Here is a 22,466-nt window from a genome sequence, read left to right on the forward strand (position 1 = left end):
TTCTCCAACTTCATCTGAAGAAGAAGTTCAGTGTGCTCTTATCGCGTCTAATAACATCCAAACACAAAAACCTTGCCTAAAATGGTACCTATCTTGACAAATTAATTTTTTGCAGTGACCTATATTACGGACCGTGGATCACTGCGTTGGTAACATTATTGAAAGTATCACAATATTTTGGCTGTAAGAGTAAATACTATTTAAGCAGCTACTGTCACGACAGAAAGGTCATATTCTTTTTAAACTAGATCACATTATCGTTTATAAGATACGTTGATTAACAATGCATGTAAACGTCAATATTTACGTAACAGCCAATTTACAGTATGTTTTTCTCTTTGGAAATGGCACATTGCTATTTCATTTGCATTATTTGTTGCCAATGAAGCCACACGGCCATATAAACGAGGAGGCCCCTAACCGTCGATTTCGACGGGTTTCACCTTGTTTTTTATATTTTAAGTGTGACTAAATACAGTCCTTTGAGGTTGAGGGGGGGAGGACATATATCTTTCGGGGAGGTTTCTCATCAAGACCTTTCATCCAAGTATGCTGTTGATAGGTGTGGGGCGTTTGGTTTTCTCAATACTGTTTGTTGTCCTCAGGGGGTGTCCTAGTTGGACACCCCCAAATAATATTTTAATCAGTCCCACCAATAAAAACAAACTGCGCATATACAAAGTACATTTTTGTTGGTATTTTTGGTGTGGTACCCAAAATAGTGTATTTTAGGGGCAGCTCAGGCATTTTAAATGTAAAGAAACATAAAATTACACCCCATTTTAAAGGCCATTCGTTAAAAAAAATATTGGCTAGAACTAGAGACGTTCATAAATAACATCAATACTCAACACAAAATGGCAGCTTGTTTTGTTTCTCTCATCAGCCTGAGAGACCCCACTTGAAAATGTACATCAATATACCCTTTTAAAATTTTAATGTGTTGGAGCAGGATAACTAGGAACATTTGTGACCAGTGCTATATATTATACAGTTTTACGACCTTTATTTGATTTTCATTGGCTAGGTTTTTTTCTTCCATCAGCGTGTCTTTTTGCGTTAGTAGTGGAAGTTTTCAAGTTTAAGAGCTATCTGGTGTCATAGGAGAGAGTCCTTAAGGCTTTTAGGAAAGTCACCAGGGTATTACAATTGGTGAGAACAATCGTCACTAATCTGAATCGATACATCAGTAAGCCCCTTCTTAACTTGATACCTTTTGGAGCACCGTTTTGTTTGTTTCGAAACAGTACTCGTTTTGTGGAGTCAGTATAACCCTTTTGCAGATAGCACTGTTATTATTGTTTAAAGTTTCACTTAAATTCAATTGATGATATATTCCCTAAAACCATAAAAGATTTCACAGATACAGATTGTTCGCAGCTACTGGATGTCGGTATGTCATTGCCTACGTACAATGGAAAAATAGCAGATTTCTCTTTTATACATAGTGTTAGATCATCTCCCGTCACCACGGCAAAATGGTCATCTCCTACAATACGGCAACTTCTAATATAAAAAATAACTAAGGAAAAGGAAAGAATGCATTCTTTACAAAATAGAAACATCTATTTATTATGTATAAAGCAACTAAGCACAGAGTGAGAAGTCTGTTAATGGCAGCTATGTATACATCTTTGGTCTGTCTGTCAGTGGACCTGAGACAATAAATATTATATACAACAGCAAGCCCGTATGTACAACAAGTGGCAAGAAACAGTAACAGTAACAATAAATTATGTAACAATAAATTAAGAGAACAACAAGACTGAGTATTGGCGTACTGGCTGGTCTCCGCTGGTCCGGAGCCGGCTATGGTGGGTTTGGCACGGTCTGGAACAACAAAGGTTATCGTAAATATATGGGAATATAAGGGGGTAAGCAAAGGTTAACAAGGACTATGTATATTATATAACGGATATTATAGTTACTAGTAGCATACAACTGTTTGAATTTTTGAAAGTTCAATACATCATAAAACTCCAATATCACATCATCTTAAAGGCAATCTAGCTTTTAATGCCTTTCCTTTCCACTAATCAACTTATTTTTGGTTCAAACAACTTCAGTCGAGAATTTTTTTATTTAGTGATTAAATAAAAGTACCATTATATGATTTTTTTTAATGTTATAGAATCAACACTTATAATACTTACCACAACATAGATTAGCTTTACAATAGAAACATCACAATATCTAAGTGGACATCTCATTTTGCAAAGCTTAGTTTTAGAAAAATTGGCACCAATATCTTTGAAGACCTTTGCCGATTAAAATAACTATAACATTATACAATTACTAGCAACAGGAGAGCCCAAAGTATACGTACATGGTATGTTTACTGTTTGGCAGGTGCGTACGCGTTGTAGGCAATGTCGTGAGCGTCCGCAGACCGCCCCCAGCCGCCGTGGCCACCACCGCCTCCGTAGCCGCCGCCGCCGATGTCGCCACCTCCGCTGCTGAAGCTGTCGTGGCCGTGGTGCTCGTGGCTGCTGGAGTGATGTGGGTGTGAGACAATCTCGTAGGTGACGGTCTTCTGCTGACCGCTGAGGAGCTTCTTGAGTGCGATGATAGATGCCAGTAGCAGAGCGATCTTACCGATGAGGAGAGCCTTACCAGCGATCAGCGCGATGGCACCGAGGATCAGCGGCAACAAGGCGGCGGCCTTCAGCTTCATCATCAGCAGGAGGGGCAGCAGGATCTTGCCACTCTTCTTGACTGCAACAGACAACGGCTAGATAAGTGGATGCTAGCAGTGTAACGTCAACACGATATAAGTTATGCCAGTCTTTAACAACAGGAATTAGAAAATCTTAAACTTTGGAATAAACTGCAACTAAACTGGAGGGCTTAAAGATGAAGCAGGATTATAAGTATATTTTTTTATTTACCATAGTCTATTTAATATAGCTTGAAACCTTTGTTGTTACATTAAGTTAGTGTGTTTAAAATATGTTACTAATACCGTTGAGTATACACGTATAAGACGGGACAGATAATGCTAATAATTGTGAGTGATTTTGGTGACGTAGTTTGGACCAACGACGCTTGGGTCGCGGTAGTCGGTCAGTGTTTCGATATGTGTATACTCAATGTTAATACTTATTTCTGCCACGGTATTATTATTTAAAAAATAATATTTGGCTAAATCGTTCACCTTTTATCAACATTATCGATAAGTACTGAGGAGGCTACTGATCACTATTGATTAGCGAGACCAAGGCTACTTCTGACCAACAAGACCACTAATACATACAAACTTGGCATTTATAATATTATCCTACAGTCTTATTTTGGAAACCTATTTAAAACATGAGGTTTGTTATTCACATCTAGTTCCCGCCCATCATGGTGGTTGGGCTGTGTGCTGTGTAACTACTATTCACGCATCACGCACTCCATGCCTGGGACGTGAGTGAAAGGAAGTCGCTGTAATGTACGTGTTAACTACTTTCACGATGTATCTGTAATTGCATTTACTGTACCCTTAGCCTGGAAAAGCCTTTCACGTGATTGTTTCAACCAAGGACCGGAAAGATGTTCTGAACCAAGGAAAATTCCGTATAAAGAATCTGTATATCACTTTCTTTTATTCACAGTAATACCTCAAAATTTCCTCAGACCAATTCAATTTTAATACCACTGCATTGGTATGTTTATGTGATTAAAAATTGTGGTACAAGATAAACCATAACTACTGTCTGTTCTCTGTTCAATAGCTTTACGCGTTTTAGAAGGGTAAGCAAAAGGAGGACAGTTTGTTTTAGATTTTATTATAAAAAATTATATCATGTATTTACACATTTTTACGTTTTATAGAAAAATGTTCTTAACTATCGAATATTGATGGGGAATTTTCTTGTAATCCGTGCTAAATACATTGAACTAAACTCAGTTCAGTAGCATCACAAGAGACGTGTCTAGACTTGTCCACGTATAAGGTGTGTCCAGGTGTCCAGATCCACTCCTTGACCTAGGGCCTCGTGGCCGGTCGGACGTCGGACGGATGCTGACCCACTGCGGCTGCAGATCGCGGAAGTCAAACCTGTTCTCAAGTTCCGAATGTTGGAAATGGAGTTGAGTCGTCCCACTTCCCATAATCACGATTATTATCCATCGTGGTCCGGGGTCACCGGTGGCCATGTCATGTCAGTGTGGGAACTTTCCTTCCATTACCGCTTCCTGTCCGTAACATAGCTGAACTACTTTGTGGAAATTAGAATGTGTGTTCTCAATATCATCTCAAATTATTCACAAGTGCCTCTTTTAAATCGAATGAAGGCGTAGAACTGCCCTTATATTCCCCCAACTAAACAGTCAGAATTAATCTTTAAGTAATTTGAAAACATTCGGTCTATTCATTTAGACTTTAGCGTAAATATTTTACTTTATACAAGGAAGCAAACTCATCCCGGATAAACCAAAGAACTATTAATTTGTCTATGACCAATTATTATTGAAACGAGGTGAAACAGTCTAAACATTGATGCACACTGTTTAGTGTAAAAAACAATATGTCAAAGACATGATCTGATTAACAAACAGTCCCGTAGCTCATAAGGCGTATGTATACAGCAGATGAGTCATACGGGGTGAACCAGAGTAATGGCGGGTGTAACATGTTCACAAAGCCGAGTGCACCGTCACTCTCACGATGTTCAACGGTACATTCGATACAGTGTGCAGAGTGATACAGCCGATCACTCACATCTCGACCCAGATCACTAGATTAGCCTCCGATGGGCGATGGGCGTGCCACAGACCACATACCCGGCTCTCATTAGCTCAAGTGGGCCACCGATCCACCGATCGTCTGATCCACGCACACCTCCAACCAACTCCCGCCACTTTCCACCGCCTCCATGACCGATCAATAACCGCGGGAATGTTACATTGGTAAACATTGTTTATTCCATGGTTGATTTGAAATTACGAGTCCTCTAAGAAACCCAATACCCCAATTGGATCCAGTGTCACGTAGGCTCAATTGTGTTTTGATTAGTCACGTACATTACCTGAGTGACTGCAGGATTCACGGGTGATATGAGGAGGGTAAATTGAAAGTATTGTCCGATTCAATTGAATCGCAATAGAACGCGATTCAATTTGTATACAAAATTCTTAAGAAACGTGTTAAAACTGTTTATCTCAGAAATGTTCTATGTATTCTGTGATGTTAAATGTTTAAGTATTTTACCGGCCACCAACAACAGTTAAGTCATTATAACACAACTATTCAACATGACAATGCAAATGTTATGTGAAATAATAACTCGCCGAAGTCAGGAGTACTATACAAGCAAATCCATCATGGAGTAAAAGGACAACTGATGTTACTGAATCATATTCATATATAAAATTGGAGCAAATAAATATTTAAGTTTTACCTTCGCTTTCTTCATTTAAAGATATATTTATAAGGTTCATATTTTATGTAGGAATTCAAATTTATTTGCTGTAATAGTTTTAAAATAATTAGTAAGATAGTTATACCCTATCTCAGGTAACCTCAGTTTCTCTCTTTGCTGATTTTCAAATGTGCGATTATTGGCCAAGACGAATGTTCGCAATCAACTCCCAGAAGGGGCGAAAGCTGCAAGACCAAGCCGGTTAGGAAGTAGGCCTGCACGAAGTCCATAATGTAACGTTTGTATTTGGAGAGAGAGTAGCCATAAATTGTGGGGAGAGTTCGATGGTACGATCGCGACAAGGTAAAGGTCGGGCGGGATACGTCAAGTGAAAGTGGAGATATACTGAAGGTCAAGAGTAATGAAATGCTGTTTGTTCTCCGCATGGGTACGAGATCAAGATTTGACACACATTTTACTGTATTGGATAGGTAAACCAAACTGACTCACCCTGTAGAGGTATTTAGCATCCAGGATTGTTTGAAATACTTTGGTAATTCTTTTTCAAACGCCTATATTTATCATAGCATGTAAATCTCATTTTATTTTATATAACAATAAACCTTTTATTATGACCTATAAATAGCTAATTGTAGAACTTTCTTAGTAGGCCTAACTCTCTTACCATTAGTAGTTTTAGTTGTTCTTGTTTTATGCGCAACCCATTAGGTACAGCTTGAAGCATATTTAAACAAAAGCTTCATACTCGGATTTAATTGGCATAGAGGGCGGAGTTTAAAATGGTGTAAAAGGTTAAATGGGTTAACACTCCGATTTCGTATTCTGTAACACTTTATCTGGAGATAAAACCCCTTTAACTAAAAGTGGAACGACGCCCACCAGTCAAAAATCAACACATAAAATATAAGACCAGTCCTACGACCAAACAACGCATGAAAAGCAACGGAAACATAATAAGTGTAATTTTCCAACAAATAATAGAGGCATCCAGTTAGTAATTCCTTGATTTCAATATCGTGCGCTGACAACAAGATAACGAGCGGGCAACAAACAACCAGCAACCAGACCATAACCGTGACAAGCAGATGCGTTACACCGGCACTGATCATGTGCCCCTTATATCTATAGCTACAGGATCCAGGATACTTGAGACCGGGTATCACATCACAACTGGACCATCTGGGATAACTAGGGTGGCATAGAGCCTAAAGCTACAGACTTGAACTTTGTGACAGATGGTCGACCTCATCCCAGAGCGGAGCCGTTAGTAGTCTAGTCCTCGCCTAGTCTGGATACTATGGACTGACGCTTATAGACATCCTCTTATAACTGGATACATTTTGTAGTTGACGCAGTCTTGCTACTTCTAAATATTCTAAATGCTACTTCTAAGTCTTGCTACTTTCGTCTGTGGTAATTGGTTTTTATTTTAAGAATTAACATTTATCTTTTTATCTTTAAAGTTTTTACAAAAACCATATTTTAATCTCTCATAAATGTAAAGGTTGGGTGCACAATATCTTTATAACATTATTTTCATTTTCAGACTACTTAAAATCTATGTCTAATCTTATCAATCTCATTAAAATTATGTATTTTTTCAGTGCAATTGTTGGTGTTATTTACTGAGTTGCAGAATGTAGGAGTTTTATTCATTCATCATATACAATGCTTGTTAAAGTGTTTAAACGTCTCAAAAGTTAAAACATACAACACCCAGACTCCAATTTTCAGATTTTTTATAAGAAAAGTCTCCATGTGTGTACGTTTTTATGAAAAGTTTAGTGACTTATTGTGTTAATCCAAACCTGGCATCAAACATGAAAATTCGTCTCAATATGTTTAGGGTTTTAGCATAACTTATTTTTTAGAATAACTCTGAGATGTATATATAGCCTGTATAATCTATTTGGGATTTTATAAAGTAATATTTAAAGAAAAGTAGTTATAGCCATTTTGGTATGGTTTTTTGTTATAAGTACTGTAACGAATTCGTTATTATAACGTTTAACTCCTTTTTTGATTTACTCAAAATGTGCTACCCAGAATAGTGTTTATTTATAGATGCAACATCAACAAATATATATATTTTTTTAATAACTCTTGCATATCATACCTTTGTATTTATTTCACTAGAATTCAATGTGTTTTAAACAACAAAAACAGTATAATAAAGGGTTTTAATCAAATACGCGGTGTATTATAAGTGCTTTTGGTCTAATATTTAAGGTTTTAAAAAGTATATATTTTATGTATTAATTTATGAAAGCTGAAGGCTTTCAGACTAGAGGAGCATTAAAGTCTCCAGAATAAAAATTTACTGTTGTTGAAAAATTAGTATTAATCAAAATGTTAATCAACCCATTTATTATTTTTATTTAATTAAATAATCCCAATATTTTTGTTATGATAGATTAGTTGTTCATTCTTTAAAAAATATTATAGTATAATTTCTTTTACAAAATTATTCAATATTATATTTTTAGTAAACTTCATAATAAATACGTTTAGCAGGTTCACTGTTGTGGGTGTCGAAAGATTATCTCATACAGGCTTACTCCTTGCACATACGAGTTTTAATATTACTATTGATCCAAGAACCAAATAACTCGGCCCATACCAATAGCTATTTACGCTAATTATTTACGATTACATAAACAATATACCTTCGTCCGAGTGATAGTTTACAGTGTTTTAGAGTCTACCAAGCCCAGCAAACCTCTTTTGAAATAACACTATCTCTCATTATATGGATGGTACTCACTCTTCTTCCTGCCAGTTTCCTCGGCATCGTCATCGCTGAGCCCCAGAGAGTCTGCGGCGTCTCCGAGAGCTCTGCCAGCTGAAGACACAGCGTTCAGCACGTCACTGCCCTTCAGGTCGATCTTGACAGTGTGGGTCTGCAGGAACTGTTCCACCCTGGAGGTGACCATGGACTCAACGTCAGTGTTCTGGGCGTCATCAGGGGTGAGAGCTCGAGGGGCTCCGTCACCGACCACGGCAGCACCCGGCGTCTTCACTACAGTCACTCCCTCTGTCAGACTGAACTGTTCCTTGCTGCTCAACACCTGGTGGACCACACACAAACTTATAAACCTCAGTCCTCACACCTTAGTGAAGAGTATAAGAACTACAAAATTTAGCTTCAGAAAATACTTTAATTATTTAATTACAATTTGAAAGGACTTCAAGCTTTTAGTTTGCATATTTATAATCCAATAATACATGCAAAATCCAATATATTTTCGCTTGGATTTATCAACATTTATTCGTTAGCTGTTTTTCTGTATTCCGATTCTCCAATCCATGATCTCACAGATCCAAGAGTGTATTTAGATTGGGTAGCTTTTTATTCGTTTACTGTTTTATTCTGAACCTTTATAATGTTGCTTTAGCGTCCAATATTTCACACCTTATTTTATAAATCAAAAAAGTTGACTGATATGTTTGTTGTTTAGCGTAATGATCTGTTGAGGCTGAGCCACAAGTGTATGTAAAATATTTAGCTGATTGTCTAACCCACCTTGTCGACGAAGGAGAAGAGTTTGTACTTGACACAGGAGACCGACCCCTTGTTGAGGCAGTCACTGTAGATGGAGTCCATGAGGTCATCGCCGGTCTGGATGGAGTTTCGAGAGTTGGGCGATTCCAGGGAGGCGGAGGGTAGACCAGCCACACACCCTAACACCAGGGCTAACACGAGCACCAACGGCGACGACATCCCGGCAACCACGAGTAATCCATTGAGTGGGCCTCTTGACGCTTTTATAATCCCCACTTGAGGAGCCCCCACCACGGGGGCCGGGTCTGGTCTGGTCTCTCCAAGATGTAACCCCATTACCCCCTCCGAGATCAGGGTCAGACCCATTCACACGAGGCATCAATGGACGACTCTACTACGTACTACGAGCTCATAATTACCTGTACCAACAACTGATCACCTATCGCCGATTATGTTTGCTCATTCATTCATTACTACAGTCGCCGAAGGCAAAGATCGGAATCACCAGGTACAACAAGTACTTGTTGAAACTATTGCAGATATTGGTAGTATTTATGGCGAACAATGTGGTTGTAATGACGGTCTATGAATACCTTTGCTTAATTTTATATTTAACGCTAATCTCACTTTTGAAGTGGAAGACTAGTAAGATTGTCTCAGTGGGGTTCTCGGTGTTCGTGAGATTCATCCATACTTATCGACATTAGTCATTTTATTTATAAATCCATTTTAATTAATGTCAACATGATTCATAATTAAAACAAAACTATTATTTAATTGTGATGCTATAAATAAATAAGTAATCATTCAACAACAAACAAGTAACCATAAAGTGGTAATAAATTATAATTCCATCCTTTTTCAGGTTAGAATAAGTTGTAAACCAAAACTTATATCCTTAATTGAATGGGTTGGACAATCTTAATGAGTTTTACCATTTTGGCAAATATCACATTATTAAGCCGTGTATGAAAATTGTAAATATAAACATAGCCCATTTGCACTTTGTTTGATGTTTTTTTTTATGCATCGCAGAGGGTTATTGAATACTGATTTTGTACCCGTGCGTTGTGATGGGAAGAAGACACGAAATAGTAACATTTTGATCTTTACATCTGTTGTATAAAATAGTTACACAGCCGACAACGCTTTTAGAAACAAAATTCAACCTTAATGGCCCTTATAGAAACGTTTGTGGCTTTTAAATCTGGCAAGTAGTGAAACCCGTAATTTTGGTTTTGATTAATTTTAAATTTTGTGTAGACTGATATGAGAAAAACTTACCAAATGTTCGTATATCATTATCACATACATGATTTACCTTCATCTCCCTTATTAACGTATTTTATTTTTATTTTTTACATTTTAAATTTAAATTTTGATGTTTCAAACAACTAATTATTAAATTTAAATGAACATTTTTTTAGGTAAATCTTCTTCAAATCCCAAATCTTTCATCTTCACTCACAATAAATCAATATCAAAACTAACATCAGCTGTTGTAAACTTTAGAAAAATTGTTGTACCTTATCAATAGTCTTTTGAAATATTAAAGAAACGATATCCATAATATAAAATGTTGTTAGTTATTATTAATTTCGCTCGTATAAGTAGTAATGCCAATAGGGATTTATTTTTAATAAAATAATAAACAAAACTTTATTTTTTATATCTTTAGTAAATATTATTTAATTTACAAATTAAATTGAGTATTAAATATGGCACACAGAGCTAATATGATTATCAAAAAAACAACAAGCACTACAAAATTTAATAGTAGCCTAAATACAGTATATGCTTCATTGCATCTCTGATTCTACTCTACAAAAATATCAACGAACAACATTATATTATACAAGACAGTTCTTTTACAATTACTAAAAATTCTTCCCGGTCGGTTCAGTAGTTTTTGCGCTTATTAGTAATACACATACAGATAGACACCGTTTGATTTTTATATAATAGTATAGATAAATTAATATGGATAGGCCTAAATATTGTCATACATAATTGTATATAGAAACAACACAACAGCTTTATTATTACTAAAGCGGGGTATTACTTTATTGTACTTGGGGGATCATTTTCATAGCTCGGTAAGAATTACAGATCTTTCCCTATAAATTGATTTTGGTTTTATGTATTTTTTATATAAGTGTACTTTCATCCGATATAAGTTTTATTTGTATTAGCTTCAACTAAAAATTAAACCGTAAAATAACTGTATGTAGTTTTTAATTTATCATAAACTTAACCTTTAAACATTGCTTCGCGAGAGTAGTAATGAAATAGAATAAAAGTAAACATAATGATATACAGTACATCTAGTGGCAACATTAATATAGGTAATTTGTATTTCATATGATAAACAAAATATGTTTAGCAACATTAACTATACCAAACGTTTATACCAAACATCTAAACTTATAAATTTGTCAGTTCTCTTTGTAATCTATTTTAAATTGCCGTTAAAAAACTAAGACGAAATGTGAATAAGTAGGTTGCTTAATGGTTACACCTTAAATCCTGACATTCTTGAGGGGAAGGTAAGCTGTGCTCGATACTTTTAATGACAATTCAACTATTTCAAATCGCCTCGAGAAAGAATGTGGTGTAATTATGCAAATAACATAGCTTAGGCCAATAACGGACTATCATTACTAAACCAATCTTGGCTTTGCAATAATAAATACACAAGAATAAATAATATAGTAGTAACTTTCTTTGGCCCTCATAGCAAGTTTGTTTTAAGGAATAAGCATAGCTTGGTCAGAAATTTTACAATGGAAACTGTCTAAGACAGTAGGGGATATAGCAGGGGATTGTGGAAGGATACTAGAAAATGGGGTGCTGATAAACTAATTGAAGGCGCTAGGTGAAAGTGGCAGTACTAATCAATGCTATTAATGTGGCTGCTGTGCGGGTTGCATCGCTGCCAGTCCTGTGAGCTCACAATCATTGAGTATCCCAAATGGGGTGCCGATGTTTATCAGTGTTAGGTGACATTTTGTTTCAAATTTAGATTGTGAGAATCCCGATGAATGGTCTGTCAATGCTTTGTATTTATCAGTGCTACGCAACATTTGGTTTTAAATTTAGCCTTTGGTAACGAAAACAGGTTAACGATGCACCTTCTTATCATTGTTATTTAACTTTTTTTTTTAAATGAGTTAATATTTTTATAGTGACTACTAAACATGGTTTTGAATGGTTTAGACTGCCAGGAGTTTGTTATATATGTTCAGTGGTAAGATCTTAAAATAACACCAGTTTCTGGTTTCTCCTTTAAAACAATATAAATCGCTAAACAGTAAGGATGAGTGAAAACATAATTAATCATCTCAATTTTACGTTTGACACTACTGAATATGCAAATGGTTTTACCGCTTAGACTTTTTGAACGTTATATGTGTTATTTTTCCCACTGAATTACCGAGGTGTAAAACTTACATTTGAGAGTCTAAGGACATGTAATTAACGACCAAAACAGAGTTAACTTCATTAACGTCTTACAGAAACCTCCTGCAAATTAAGCTTGTCATTATGAAAAATGCTTCATTGTATATCTTGTTTTAACTTTATGCCAGTAACACTTAGTATATTTGAAAGGGCACCTAGTGGTCTGATTACAGTCTAGCGCTTTGTTGACTAGCAGTCTAATTACAAAAACCAAAAGTCATATGTTGCAGAGTTAAAAAATTCCAGCTTAATAGTGAGCAGAATGAAAACATGTTTGATCATGCTAAGAAATTCCATCATTAAAATTTGATCTATTGAAATCAACAACAAAATATGTGGTAGGTTTTAGAAAATAACATTCCAACATGTTTTCCTTATAAATTGTTTGTTTACTTGATCACAAATAACCGTTATAAAAGCATCCAATTCATTATACATAACACTCATCTTGTATTGATTCGCAAAAATCATGCAATTAATTTCACTTACCTAATAATGTTTAAAGATTTGTTAAAATTTAACAGTAAGAATTGTATTATGCATTCAAAACATACCAAACACGAAATGAATATTTATAAAATAATTATTCTTTAACAAACTAATGATTGTTAAAAAAAACTTCAATGTTTAATGAGCTGTGTTTATTTTACATCATCATACTTATTTTTAGTGGAAAACAAAAAAGCCTGTTATTCAGCTGTAAGTTTCTTTAACATTTTAATTTGTTTCTAAATTGCACGTGTAAATTATGCATAAAGTCTGAGTTAGTAGTTCCCTAAGTAAACACAGTTTTTTTATAAAAGTAAAATATTTACTTAAGGAGAAGCTTATTACTGAACAATTGAGTTAAATAAAAACACTATCTTAGTCATTTGCTGTACTATGAGAATTTATCTCACATAAAACAGTTGTTACAAATAATTCTCAATTTCAATATTGCATTACATTTATAAACCACCCAACAAAACCTTAATAGCTGACACTGTAAAGTTTTGTGATCAGTACATTACTTATAAATAATAATGAAGTTAACTAGAGTTGTATCTGTTTATCTTTTTTACCATAATAGTGTTTTTTTAATTTCATGCATGTTTTTGGAAAGCTGAACAAACAAACAAGCTATTTGCAGTTTATACTCAGAGTATGTTTAAATGAAACTGTGTATATATTTTTAAATTGTATACAGAAATATCCAAATTGGGTTATTCATACCTCATACTTCTACTAGGTTGGGTTTTTTTTTTAATTTCAGATACACAATTAAACATTCATGTTATTGACGTTGGTGTTACACTTTTTGAAAAAGCTATTTTATTTACATTACTTATAAACACTTTTAATACAACTTCAAACTTTATTTTTTAACTGTACATATCATTTTTGTATGTTCCCTTACGTTATATCAATTACGTTTGACATATTTAGTAAACTCAAGCAAGTACAGTTATGCAAAAACGTAAAATTTTTAATAAACTTCCTTACACAAGTAGAGAAAAATTAAGTTTTCCTTGGAACAATATATGGTTGAAAGATTATCTGTTCATTGTTTTTCAAGTCATTTCAATTGTTCAGAAAGTTTTTTTTTAGACATAGCTTTTTAATAAGAAAACTATATTTTAACTGAAAGAAGATAAACCAGATGAAAGAATATTGTTTTGATAAAATTTAGACCTATCAGATAACTTAGTTTTTAATTAGAGTGATCTGTATCAGTACAAAAAAAAATCTTTTAGGAGTAGGAAAAGAAATATACCATTTTGTTTAAAAATTTTACATATATTTTCTTTGTAACACAGAAATGCACTATAAGAACACTTTCGTTTTAAAAGTTTACAAAACCTATGTCATATTTCTCATTAACACAATATCAAATACTAGACAAATCCTAAGTACTTTTTTTTACACATACTAAATAATAGTAGCACTCACACCTAACACAAATGAAAGATTTCAATGTTAGCATTTTGTTAATGGAATGTTCTAATACATTTATAGAAAAAGTAAACTAATACAGATAAAATCATTTAGTAAAACTTTCCTTGTTAGCTTTTTTTATATACAGTAATTAAAAAATATTCTTTAAGATGCCTGTTTATTTAAATAAACCAATAGGAGTTTAAATTAGGATGGGAAAAATTATACAAGTTTTATGCAGAATAGAACATAGTTTTAATGTAAAAACCTTTTATGACCATGGTTAAAAACATTGATGATTGAGGTATTATTATACAAACGTTTACAAACATCCCTCTTTTTTTTATTTGATAAACACATGAAATAAATATAACCATAGACTAAGGAACCAATTATTAATTATTGGTTATGATTAACCATTATGGTGTTTTATTATCCGTGATATAACTGAACAGTGAGATATTAAATGATCTTTCTGTTTAAATTGCAAACCTGTAAAAAATGACTTGCTCACATTTTTTTTTTTACTTTATACGTGTCGTTATTAATATAAGTTATATGCATAAAACAGTAGATTCCGTTTAATTAGTGAACCAAACTTGTAAAACATGTTTTAATTGTTTTTTTTTTTATTGAAGTAATGTTTTTTTTTTATAATGAACAAACTTAACGTTGAGAAGAAATGTTATTTTTATGTCTATATAATTAGTTTTATATCATAATTTATAGATTTCCAATATTAGTTTAGTATAGAATAGTATGAACCTTCTCATGTATATATAAGTTACAGTAAAAAAAGTTTTAACTAAATGCATTATGTTACATAATTCACGACGAAATTCCGTTTATTTGCTTACAAAAATTTTTTTAATTTTAGTTATATACAAAAATTACTTTTAGTTTTAATGAATATTTTATATTTCACAGTATTAATATTGAAAATTAGTAATCAAAAATACATCGCTAGTTCATTTATCAAAAATATAGTTTTGCTAATTACTTTTTTTACATTCAAAATAATTATTACCAGGTACCAAACTTATTGTTTTTATTGAATGTTAGGTAACAAAGAAAATACGTTTTCACATGTTTTTTTTTTATTTTTTACTTATGTACATATTAAATTTGTTTTCATTTTTTAAATGTTGTTATTAAAATAAAGCGTTTTTGTTATTTTCTGTACTTTTGAAACGTTTTCAAAATAATAACCTCAAACATTGCTCATTAACAGACTAAAAAATCAAGGAACAGTTTTACAAACAATTTTCAAGCTACAATAACAACAGTAGTTTTATAATGATATAACAAATCTATTCAAACACATAAATCTGTAACAATATAATGAAATTATAACTTAAAAAATGGTAACACTCATGTTCATGAAAAAAAAACATTTTGGTAAAATGTAAACTTTTAAAGATAGTAAAAATATTCCTTTAACATTTGCTTGCAATTAAATATAACATGTTTATTGTACGTTAAACGTATTTATTTTTCTTACAAATAAACCAACTACTGATATTTCATATTAATGAACATACAACAGAATTTAACTAAATAGATTTTAACAAAATATAAAACAAATATAAGAGTTTTAGCTGTAACAAATATATTTTATTCAGTAAATGTAGATGACATACAGATGAAAGAAAACTCAATCATAGTTACAAGGAAAACAGAAAAGAAAAAAAACTGATTACAAACAATCAACAACAGGTGTTGTTATCACAGTTCTATTTTATGGTGACCATGGGGAAGAGTGTTAATATTATCCCTACAAAGGTATCTTTTCATGTCATAACCACTAAGAGATAGTTTATTTTCCCATCTGGTCACAACATCATGTTTGTAAGATCGGAATGTTGAATTCATTGTGTACCAATCATTGTTCTCCAGGATACATCGCCGGTAGTCTTCCACTCGAAGAGTTTTAGCAACCACTGGCTTAGTGACACCCTTACACTTCTTTATTGGGTCAAACATATCATCCTCTTTCACGATTGTGTACACCTTGGTTCTGACACCAAGGAATTCCTGAATGTACACACCATTCAGTTCATCCTTGAACTTGCCAAGAACCTTGGCGTTGTTAGGACGATATGCCGGATTGTCCTTTGGAAAGCCACTTGTATCCAGGTGATCAATGATTGGTACAAAACTGTCATACAAGTCAGGTGTGATTACTTCAAAGATTAGACTGTCTGTGTCCATGTATATAAGTCTTACATTATCTTCACCATAGTGAGGGATGATCACTTCATAGTAAAACTTATACATTAACTCTTTGCTAAGCTCCAAAATACACATACCTACATAAAGCGGCTTCTCAAGAATGATACTCTCTTTAGACAAATTAACGCCAACCAATGATTCGTTAATAATGGTTCTGTGTAAAAAGTTTGGTTTGGCGATGAGTTTTTCTGCTTTTACTTCATTACTTGCCAATTTGTAGTTCATACGTTTCCTCACGTTCTCCATGGTTTTACCAAACACAGAGTTGTTGTATAATTTGAAAAGGTCTTTTTCAAAATCATTCTTGGCTGCTTTACGAAGGTTTGTATTAAGGTCAATGTAAGACCTTAACCAGGAAGACTGATCAAACCTCACAACCCTGTGGATTTTCTTCAGTTTCAATCCATGCTTCAAAGCTTGTTTTAGGATTCGGTAATGAACAATATAATTTTTCTTGTCCTCCAGGGTTGTGAGTAGCTTTGCATGTTTTGTGTTTGGTGGAGTCTTGCGTTCACAAAGGAATGGGAGGTCAAGGTGTTTGTTGTGCAGGGTCTTTGGATACTCAACATCAACCTCTAGAACGTACCCTTCATCACTGTCATCGGGCACGGACTCCACACTAAGGGACCTAATTTCATCTGGAGAGAGCCAACGGAAACCACCTGTTGGGAGATATTGTGATTGAGACCATCCATACAAGTTGTTAGCATCCAAATATGAAATATACTTGGAACGCTTAGAAGGGTCATAGCCTGCACAGTGTTTATTGTTAGCTACAGACCTACGTTTCATACACTGTGAGATTCCACCACGGATTCCATTTTCGAAGAAGAGGTAAATGTCATGGTCTTGGATGGTCTCAAGTTTAACGTTTGTGTTTTTCAACATGCAATCCCAAGAGTAGGAGGGTAGGGTGATGTAATAAGCAGGATCCAGCTGATGTGATTTTAGACTCGCATCTCGGAAATGTTCGAAGATGTCTGTAAGAAGGAGGACGTCAGTAAGAAGGTACAGATCAGAATACTGGCCTAAATCTTTGATGTTGAAGGTTTTCCAGACATCTTCAGCGTGTTTAAAATCCTGTTTGGAAATAGTTTCTAAAGTGAGTTTGTTGTAGAATGCTTGCCTAGGTGGAAGTTGGGTTTCTTGAAGTTTCTCTACTGAGGAGATGTATGAGTATGGAAAGACACCTTTGCGCGTGAGAAGTGTAAACTGAGTGGAATCTGGAAATCTACGTTTAGTTTCTATAAAACATTCATTAGGAAGGTTGTCTGCTAGTTTAGAGAGGCTAGAAGGGAGGAAGCGCAAGGTATCAACAAATCGAAGTTTGAGAACTCCTCTGTTTGCTTTCTTATAAGAGATATACTTGGTGAAACTAATATATTTCTCTTCAGAATTAGCAATTACTGAAATTTCTTTATCATCGTAACCAAGCTCTTTGATGATGAAATGCGAGTCATAGGTGAGGTTATGGAAGTAGCAGTTAATTGTATTTTGTTCCTGATGCCTGATATTACAGCTGGAATGGGCGGCACCTCTGTAAGAATAGGGTTGGGAATGCATGTGGTCCCTAACCTTGGAGTCTTGAGAAGTGAAACCCTGGCCACAAATGTAGCATAGGGTGGCAGCGAAATGGGCTGCCTCCTCTGCAGGAGTAAGTTTTGGTTCCATTTGCCTTTCATTATACAGAGTGTCACCAATCTTCAGCACATCTTGGCGAAGAGACTCCCCAAAGTGTTTTGCTGGATCAGGACCTCTGTATTGACGTATGACAGGATTAGAGTCGTTCTGTGAGTCTTTGATCAGGTAACAGTATGAATGAGGGATATGATTGTGAGTGATTGAATCCTGATCAGTGTTTGAGGAATGGTTAGGCTGAAGGGTACATTCAAAATCAGCGTAAACAGTAAAACGTACACGCTGACTTCTTTCGGGATGTTTAAAGGTGATGTATGGTTCAGATGAAAGATCAAGACGGAGTGGTAATTTTTGTGAACAATACCTTTGGTGTTCAGTTAGTCTTTCATCACAAGTTAGACCCAATTTGTTTGGTCTGTTTCTTTCAAAATATGCGAAACACTTCTTACATACTACAATTGAATTCTTAGTTTTAGTCAGCTGTGATTTGATAGCCTTGTTGAAGTCTGAAATGTACACATAATGGGTTCCTAATTCTTTATTTGTGAGAAGGAGGAGGTCTCTATGGTCTGAAAGTTGATTTTCACAAACCTTTAGAGGATACAATTTGTTATCTTTGTCTAGGCCAAAGACACTAATACTTATTTCATTATCTTTTTCAAATTTTGGAATGTCTTTTAATTTTACTGGAAACTCTAAAGATTGCCAATTGTATTTTCCCTCCAGTTCAGGTGTGTAGCTGGAAGGATATCTAGCATCCCCTTGTATTAACTTAGCCAAAATACTATACTTAAAGCAAAAATTGTCATTATTGTAAACATTTACTATGCCTTCAATTCTTCTGGGCAGGGGGATATGAGACGCTCCTCTCAGTGGGTTATATTTATTCACTCGAATCTCAAATTTTTTCACCTTGACAAAGGTCCACCCTGATCCTTTGAAATCACATTCCTCCTTCTCTTTGACTAATTTGTAAAATAAGTCTGAGCAAAAATCTTCCAAGTCTGTTGTTTTGAACAAAGCGGTGTTGTTGGTTTTAAAATTTTTCAAACAAGTCTCACCTTTTGTGTTGATGAATTCACACTCTAAAAAAAGATTAATCTTTATACTATTGTATGATGATTGCACCTTTTTCAGTAAGTTGATCACGTGGTCAAATACAAATGTTAAAAACAGCTGTAGAGTAAATTGTTTCAAAAATTTCCGTTTTAGTTCGTAAGTAACTAGGCGGGACTTGAAAGCTGTGTCTGTGGTCACAAATTCACAAACCTCTTCCTCTGTCTCAGACTGTGGATGGGAGGTTTGGTCCATGGAGTTGCTTTCTGATGTAGTAGGGTTGGACTCATTGTCGAATGGGGTGAATGCGGACCTCTCCCTGTTTTTCTGGCAGGTGAATCTCTGATGATGTGTGAGATTATCCTTCCGGGAGATGACAGCTCCACATTCATTACAAATGACTGATTCTACAATAAACAAATTTATTAGTTAAAATTTCACACTAATATGGAGGTTTAAATATAGTATAGACGACATTTTTTTAGCTCTAACTGTATTAGACTATGATAACCATGTTTAACACAGATCTTCTGGGTTGGATTTGAAAAACTGATTTAAATAATCAACAGATAATACAATTAAAAGGAAAAATCTTTTAACATGATTGTTTTAATATACAAATTATAAAAACAACTATTTTAGTTACAAAGTGTTAGTTTCAAATGTAAATTTTTTTTAATTGGTTTTATAAAAAAGCTCACAATGTTTTATAACTTCTTAAGAATTTAAATACCTATTCTCGACTATTAAATGCTTAAGGATGGAGATATGAAATATTATTTTTATTTAATTAGAAAGTAAGGTTGATTTCTTATACATAATAACTAATTTTTGATCATCTAAAAGAGTACGCATATTTATTTTTTAGTTGGAAAATTAATTAAATATTTTTTGTGGGTAAAACTTGAAAAATTAGACATTTTTTTAAATTAGAACCTCCCAACTTGAACGGATTTCTTCATTGTATTTTGTGTAATTTATAGAGATAGTTAAGTAATTTTAATATATTTTTTAAATACACTATCATCATAAAACAAATGTACAAATAACTGAATGGTTATTGTATAATTTACAAACATCTTAAACAAATTATAATTTTATCTATACCTAATTAAAATTTGGTCTTAATAAGAAAATTATCAGATGTGAATAATACCAAATTTAAGAAAATCAATCTTATAAGGAAGAAACTTTTACTCCACTTCAATAAAACGTCTTTTTTGAAGTCATCAACAAATTAAAATTCTTTATATTTCTGAGGAACGTTAATATTAGAAATAAGTACAAGCAACGATAGGGTTCTTTTAACAAATATAACTGTAGAATATGTGGAAGATTCCACAATACGTAAACATTTCAGTCATGTAATGAAAATTTGATTATATTTTATTAATTCTGTGTAATTAATTTTCATAAAAATAAGTATGTGTACTGTGAGGTGTGAATAAGATTCATGCAATAAAATAAATTGACTTGTAATGAATTTCTTTCTCAAAGCTTTTCTGACCAAATAATTAAACCAAAACTCTTATAAATATATAAAGATCATAAATAAGATTTATTTGTTGAGCAGAGCAAACTAAAGTTAAAAGATGCTTCAACTGCAAGGGTTATTGCACACCCATCCTAGTATGAATGACTTTAGTAGGTGATACATGCAAGTTAAGACTCCCCCTGCGAATCGTTTATGTAGGCCAATTTTTGACAGCAGTAAACATCATTATTTATCGTAGCTTGTTTGGTGGGGTTCAAACCTAGGAACCAAATTTCCGATTTATACATTGCACTAGGCTCCCCAACTAACAACAGATAAACTAAAGATAAACAAGGATTAATGTAATGCAAAACTTGGTCAAACATAGTCAAGAATTACCTGAAACATGTGTTTTCATGTGCCTGCAAAGGTTATTTTTTAAAGTAAACTTTTTGTCGCATTTGGTGCAGTTGAAGAATGGTGCAATATCTTTCGTCTTCAAAGCTTCCTCTGGTGACAAATCAATCTTCCTACGCTCTATAAACAAAAAAAAATTGTTGTTAGTGTAATGATAAAACAAAATCGGTTCCTTAATTATACAAATAATGTACAAAGTACGTTTAAAAGCTCATTATCTGGTGGAAGATTATTTTCCTGAGAATAGTTTTATAGATACAAATAATGAAGATAATTATTTGTCAAAACTATTTTATATGGCACAACTAACCCATTTTAAAGAGGTTAATTTTTTAAATCTTTTTGAATTTTGTGAAGCTTGTATACAAATATATAAAAAGTATAATTGTAAATGGTTTTATTTTACTTACTAGAGTGCACTTGCAAGTGGCATTGAAGCTTGTCTTTTCGAGGGAACGTTTTGCCACACTCATTACATGAGAAAGAGTCAGCATCAGATACATCTTTGTGCTTCACCATATGTCGTATCAGACTCTTCTTATGTGAAAATTCAGTGTGACAAATTTCACACTTAAATGCCATGTTTTAAACTGATCTAGAAAAGAAAACAAATACCTATTAATAGTTACATACATACAAAACATACATTTTTATTGAGTAACAAATTATTTACCTTGAACTATCTTACACAGTTATGATAAGTATTAGATGAGTTATTTATCAGCTGTCTTCAGAGTATCAACAACCTTACCAATGAAAATGACTAAGTATACGTTAGGTTTTTTTTTAGCATTAGTCAAGTTCAATCATTCATCTGTTGTACCATGCAGCTCAAATATTATATTTAATACAAACCAAAGTTCATGTAACCTAAAAGATCATTTATATAATTACGTCCCTTTTGTGGTTTGCTAAGTTATAAATAATGCTTAATCGTGTAGTAATATATATATTTTTTTATAGTTAACAGTTTATCCGTTTAAAACACGAAAGTTGCTTTTCATGTAAAGTTATACAACTTTTCGCATTCTTTTCAGTAAATACTTATCACATTTTACTACAAATAAATTTGAAAAAATGAAATAATACACAATACTCTCCATATTTAATAAATATTTTTTTTGCAAACTATTAGCGTTTATGTAGGTGATTTATTGTTTTCCATACAAAGTAATAAAAACTAATTGTGTATGACTTAGTTGAGCAAATATGTTATTTGCTTTATTTTTAAATACATTTGTATAATAGATTTAAATTAGTGTAGTCAAACAGATAAATGTTTATGTTACAGGATCAATATTTAGATGTACATGTGTAAATAATTACACCTTAGTATACTAGAAACACATTAAATAACCCTCAGTTATTCATTAAGGTAATTAGACATTAAGATATTACCTATGATCAT

The 22,466-nt window shown here is 33.4% G+C and overlaps 2 protein-coding genes across 2 annotated transcripts; both read right to left on the reverse strand.

The window, feature by feature from the left end:
- Positions 1 to 1,544: 1,544 nt before the first annotated feature.
- Positions 1,545 to 9,222, reverse strand: LOC128982224 (uncharacterized). Its single transcript, XM_054401294.1, has 4 exons — positions 8,890 to 9,222; positions 8,131 to 8,434; positions 2,327 to 2,715; positions 1,545 to 1,830 (listed from the first exon to the last, which is right to left on the reverse strand). The coding sequence occupies exons 1-3, from the start codon at positions 9,202 to 9,204 to the stop codon at positions 2,336 to 2,338; spliced, it is 999 nt and encodes a 332-aa protein (XP_054257269.1). The 5' UTR covers positions 9,205 to 9,222; the 3' UTR covers positions 1,545 to 1,830; positions 2,327 to 2,335.
- A 6,744-nt stretch (positions 9,223 to 15,966) lies between these two features.
- LOC128994697 (uncharacterized) lies at positions 15,967 to 21,577 on the reverse strand. The gene is made up of 4 exons (XM_054419427.1): positions 21,469 to 21,577; positions 21,041 to 21,178; positions 19,381 to 19,574; positions 15,967 to 18,348 (listed from the first exon to the last, which is right to left on the reverse strand). Exons 1-4 carry the CDS (start codon positions 21,575 to 21,577, stop codon positions 15,967 to 15,969), a joined length of 2,823 nt encoding a protein of 940 aa, XP_054275402.1.
- Between the last annotated feature and the right edge of the window lie 889 nt (positions 21,578 to 22,466).

The sequence above is a fragment of the Macrosteles quadrilineatus genome, unplaced genomic scaffold (genome assembly GCF_028750875.1).
Source record: "Macrosteles quadrilineatus isolate MER2022 unplaced genomic scaffold, UCM_ALF_1.0 Scaffold_1__1_contigs__length_201487025, whole genome shotgun sequence".
NCBI classification, from domain to species: domain Eukaryota; kingdom Metazoa; phylum Arthropoda; class Insecta; order Hemiptera; family Cicadellidae; genus Macrosteles; species Macrosteles quadrilineatus.

Bases quoted from the DNA above. Each gene is read 5' to 3' on its own strand.
- LOC128982224 (XM_054401294.1), bottom strand. From the start codon at position 9,204: ATGGGGTTACATCTTGGAGAGACCAGACCAGACCCGGCCCCCGTGGTG. The intron at 8,435-8,889 runs GTGGGTTAGACA...GTGGTCCACCAG, and splicing joins TCTTCTCCTTCGTCGACAAG to GTGTTGAGCAGCAAGGAACA. The intron at 2,716-8,130 runs GTGAGTACCATC...TGTCTGTTGCAG, and splicing joins GGAAACTGGCAGGAAGAAGA to TCAAGAAGAGTGGCAAGATC.
- LOC128994697 (XM_054419427.1), bottom strand. From the start codon at position 21,577: ATGGTGAAGCACAAAGATGTATCTGATGCTGACTCTTTCTCATGTAAT. The intron at 21,179-21,468 runs GTAAGTAAAATA...TTTTGTTTATAG, and splicing joins CCACTTGCAAGTGCACTCTA to AGCGTAGGAAGATTGATTTG. The intron at 18,349-19,380 runs GTTTGTGAATTT...TGTACCCTTCAG, and splicing joins AGTCTGAGACAGAGGAAGAG to CCTAACCATTCCTCAAACAC.